This window comes from Dichomitus squalens (assembly GCF_000275845.1).
Source record: "Dichomitus squalens LYAD-421 SS1 unplaced genomic scaffold DICSQscaffold_25, whole genome shotgun sequence".
NCBI lineage: Eukaryota > Fungi > Basidiomycota > Agaricomycetes > Polyporales > Polyporaceae > Dichomitus > Dichomitus squalens.
Genome location: NW_006766907.1, coordinates 250,190 through 254,528, shown reverse-complemented (window position 1 = coordinate 254,528; position 4,339 = coordinate 250,190). Strand labels below are relative to the sequence as shown.

The window sequence follows — 4,339 nt, the reverse complement described above, 5'->3', positions numbered from 1 at the left end:
TACAGGAAGCATTGAAATTCTGAATATCACCGCCAAAGAACAAGAAAGGAAATCACAGCAGTAAGACAATAGAAATCAGGGATTGCCGCAGCAATAGCTTCCATTGGCATAGAAATCAAGAAGCCGCAGCAGGACTGGTCGCCTTGCATCAAAGAATGGAAGACAGTTGCCGAGGAATGGAAGGCCACCGCTTGACAATAGTACATGGCGGATCACACGGGAGACAATAGCGAGCTCATTGTGATTGAGCGTCAGGCACATTAAGGGCACTAGAAGCTAAGGGTTCTAGATTAATCAGTGATAGGAAAGCAGGATAGCACAGCCAGCACTAATCAGGAAATGTGAAAGAAACAAGATCTGCCGTCAGACCGCTGACAAGCCGGTGACATACTGAGGAGATAGAGAATAAGGACTAGACTGCCGTTGGGCCACCGCAGAGTGGTGACGTACCAAGGAGTCACAAGATGAACTAGAAAAGGAAATGTATAAGCGCTGGAAAGATAATATGCGCCTGCTCTTATCTAGATGCTGATCAGCTGATAAGAAGGACCCAAAGAAACGGAACCTTGCATAGAAGTGTAAATGCTTAAAAGGCTTAATAGTCTAAATGCTTGATGCCTAAAGCTTAAAAGCCTAAAAGGTGTGAATAGACGCTCAGCGGCAATTGCCGGTTCAAAAACAGCTCCCCGAAGTCGCGAGCCTTCAAGCATTGCAGTGGGCGCCTATTTCAACTGTGGGGCGAGCACTGAAAGGATTCGCACATTGTGGCACTCAGTGGGCCTGGGAGTGAGCTTTGTCACACAAACAATGATGAAACCTTGATATACGGTGGTGATAGGACCAAGATAGTGTTGATATTGTGGTCAGATTGCTAGAGACATACACCGCAGCAATGCATTCGACCGAAGTTAAGGCACACAAATGGAAGACTTCAGAGATGGAAGTTTGCTGAATACAATTGCTAGTGACTAGCCTTATTAGGCTATATAAGTATGGAAGGCTTAGACCCTAGAGATATCCATATATATACTTGGCAAGAGTTACCGGAAAGGACTGGAAGCTACCGGAAAACCTACCCTAAATGGCAAGCACTAAAAGTTACCGGTAATGACTAGGAATGAGTCAGGATGAGTCACTCTCAGTCAATGGTTATAGAACATCCCAGAATGGTCTAGAATGTACTCAGAACATCCCAGAATTGGTACTAGTACAGCCGGGAATCTGCTAGAACATTCTAGCCGGAGTTGGCAAAATAACAAGCACCATGAAAGAAGGATCTAGAATAATATGTACAGTTCAGTATATAAGAAGAGGGGTGTACACCTGCGGAGAAAGGAAAAAAAAAAAGAGTCAGTAACGAACAGCACACAATGGGAGGACTGTTGCCCAGCAGGGTCTCGCGAGCGATAAGCTCGTTCGCGAGAGGTTACTGCACAGATCCCCGAAGTGAACCCCGATCAATGAGGCCACAATCGGGGCGGGGTGAGCTCGTGATGAAGGAAAGAGGAGAAACAGATGGGGAACACGGAAGGTTCCCCACCCCGCAAGGAGGGTATCGACGTGGACGACGTCGTGATCGACGCGACCGCCGCAGCCACTGGAGACAAGGCACGCGCAACGGTCCATACTGGGGAAAGGAAACCCAGTACGGCCGCTCACGACTCGCCTAACTCCTCTGACAGGAACTAACAGTGGTATGGATCGAAGAGAAACTTACCAAGAAGGGACAAGTACGGTCCCCTCGGGATCCGCGTACTCGTCCCACCACGCCTACGGAGCTCCGAGCACCTACGACACGGCTGCGTGTGTGCCCACAACCGATCTTGAGGGGACGAGAGGAGTGCGCGGGGAGATTGAGGGGAACGAGGACCGTGACGAGGCGAGAGGCGCCCCAGAGGAGATGACGGACGACGGCGCCAGTGCGCTCGACAATGCGAGCACCTGCGCGGTGCGAGCGGACAGTGAGGAAATACTGCCGCAAACGGGGCCATGGGATGATGACGCGATGGAGGCCGACGGATGAGAGCGACGTCGATGGACGACGCTGAGTAGCCGGAGGTCGGCCGAGTGTCCAAGAGACGATGAATCGACGTGGTACCGACGGGGCGTCCGAAGACGTGTAAGTGTTTGTGGCCGCAGGCGTAGGCGTTGCGAGTCGAAGGCGGTCAAATGCCGATGGTTGAGCGGTCGAAGGGTGTTGAGTCGGCCGGAGCACGCGGAAGGAGGTAAAGGCCAACTGGCTGAACCCCAGCTAGCGCGAGCACCTCCCGACTCACCTCACGGCATGCAAAGCTGCTGCAGCATCGAGCACGAAGCTCAATGCTATGGGGGGTCCCAAAAATTGAGTAAAAACGACCAAGGCGGCGGGACTGATGTCCGCAACCGCCCTGGTTCGTTTGCAGCAGCGCTGCATGTGCGCGCACCCCCCATATGTATGTAGAAAGGAATATAGTACCTGTGTGAGCCATAAAGATGTGAGTAGTGCCCGGAGGAGACGAGTCTTGAGGAAGGAAGCCGGGGTGCGCGAGGAACTGCGAGAATGGGGACGACGGTGGGCGACGTACCTGAACGGACCCCATGTCACCCATCCTAAGCACCCTCCTAGCTCCTCCCAGTCCCCAGCAACCCACAGCAACCAAGATCCGTCCCATCCGACCGCAAACAAGTAAGATAACTAAACTTTTGAGGGGCCTGGGGGCGCGACGTGAGATTGTGAGGGCCGCCGACGTCGAATAAGGCGGCCGGCCGGGCTGTGAATTTGTATACAAGTAGTATAGGGGCACCTCCTGCGAAGTAAGGCACCGATAGGCAGGAGGGAGGACTGTAGGGAGAAGGCTGGAGGAAGGTCAGGAGCACGACGACGACAGAGACCGGTAGCTGCCCGTATTACATACGGGCATGCCTATCGGCCTCTGCGTGCCGTGCCAGTAAGAAAAAGAGGGGGAACGTCAACAGGAGAAGGGAAACCAGAGAGCAGGGCTGTAGCAGAGGAGGTGAGAGAGAGAAAGAGAGCGGGAGAGCCGACCATGAGAACGACGCGACGCCCGTCGCGATGGTGGCGACGCGTCCAGGATGCGAAGAAGGGGACGGAAGATGACCCTCAGCGTCGAAAGGGGGGCTCTTCAAGCCCAGAGAGACCGTCGCGACACGTCCAAGGATGAGTCCACGAGAAGAGGGGAGGACAGAACCTGCTCATGGACGCCGGGGATGACTTTGCTGGCGCCAGCCTGGACACCGGTCTGTTCCAGGAGTTTTGCGACGGTTGCGCCAGTCTTCCCAATGATGACGCCGGCATCCTTGCTGCTCACGAGCGCACGAAGAGTGAGACTGTCGTCGGTGGCGGTCGGAGAGAGAGAAAGAGGGACTGAGGAAAAGAGCGGGGTTAGCGTCCGCGATAAGGGACCAGCACCGTGACGACGGTGTTCCCGAACACGGCTGGGAGGCCGTAAGGCGTCGGATCTGCGTCGTCTTGGTCCCCAGGCATCAAGACAAGAGTTTTTTTTGAGTTAAGCAGCAGCAAGAGAGCAGACCAGAGTTCCAGGACACAGGCAGGAGGACAGGAAGGGAGGGACGAGCGATGCACCTCCTTGGGACAAGATAGACGCCCAATCTTATCACTATCAGATAAGATGGGATCGGCACGGCCGGTCCTTTCCGAGCCGCGCACGTGTCCCAATCACGCATTTTACAGGGCTGCAAGTGTTCTGGAAGCCGTACACAACTATATTAGAAGCAATCTGGGGTATTTTAACGTACATAAGCACATGTTGGCACACGATATATCCCTTTCAGGACTTAAATACGCGTCCGTAAGCAATATCTGGTCTGTTTGCATCTATAACGGCCCCGTAAGGGAGACGACACACCTGCAAAATCATGTCGAGCAAGTCAGGGACTCTACGCAGCAATTCCTAGTGCATGCGGGAACTTTCTAGAACCTGCTAGAATTTAATAGAAGAAACTCTAGAGTCAGAACAGTATATATATAAGACCCGCAAGCCAGGCATACATAATTCAAGAGTCATGAAGAACCCCAGTCTGGAGGCGAAAATTTCCAAGATTGAATCTGCGGAAAAGCAGAGAAGAGTGCGGGCAGCAGTGCTTATAAGCAAACAGCAAAAGCAACAATCAGGCTCCCGCAAAGCAGTGATCTGACGTATGATTCAGCGTGCAAAATGGGAAACAGCCCAAAGAGCACGAGAAAAGGCGGAGGTCAATGTTTGGTACTGAAACTAGGCGTGAGCCTTGCTTCACCCTNTGCCAGATGTGGAGGTGATACATGACTAGAAGTAGTTTGAATATATGGACAATAAGACTGTAGACCACTATCGCGATGGTG

General features: G+C 52.9%; 1 protein-coding gene across 1 annotated transcript; it reads left to right on the top strand.

The window, feature by feature from the left end:
• Positions 1 to 1,515: 1,515 nt before the first annotated feature.
• DICSQDRAFT_171739 (uncharacterized protein) lies at positions 1,516 to 2,023 on the top strand (the record flags this gene model as incomplete). Its single annotated transcript, XM_007367426.1, has 2 exons — positions 1,516 to 1,645; positions 1,725 to 2,023. 2 exons carry the CDS (start codon positions 1,516 to 1,518, stop codon positions 2,021 to 2,023), a joined length of 429 nt encoding a protein of 142 aa, XP_007367488.1.
• Between the last annotated feature and the right edge of the window lie 2,316 nt (positions 2,024 to 4,339).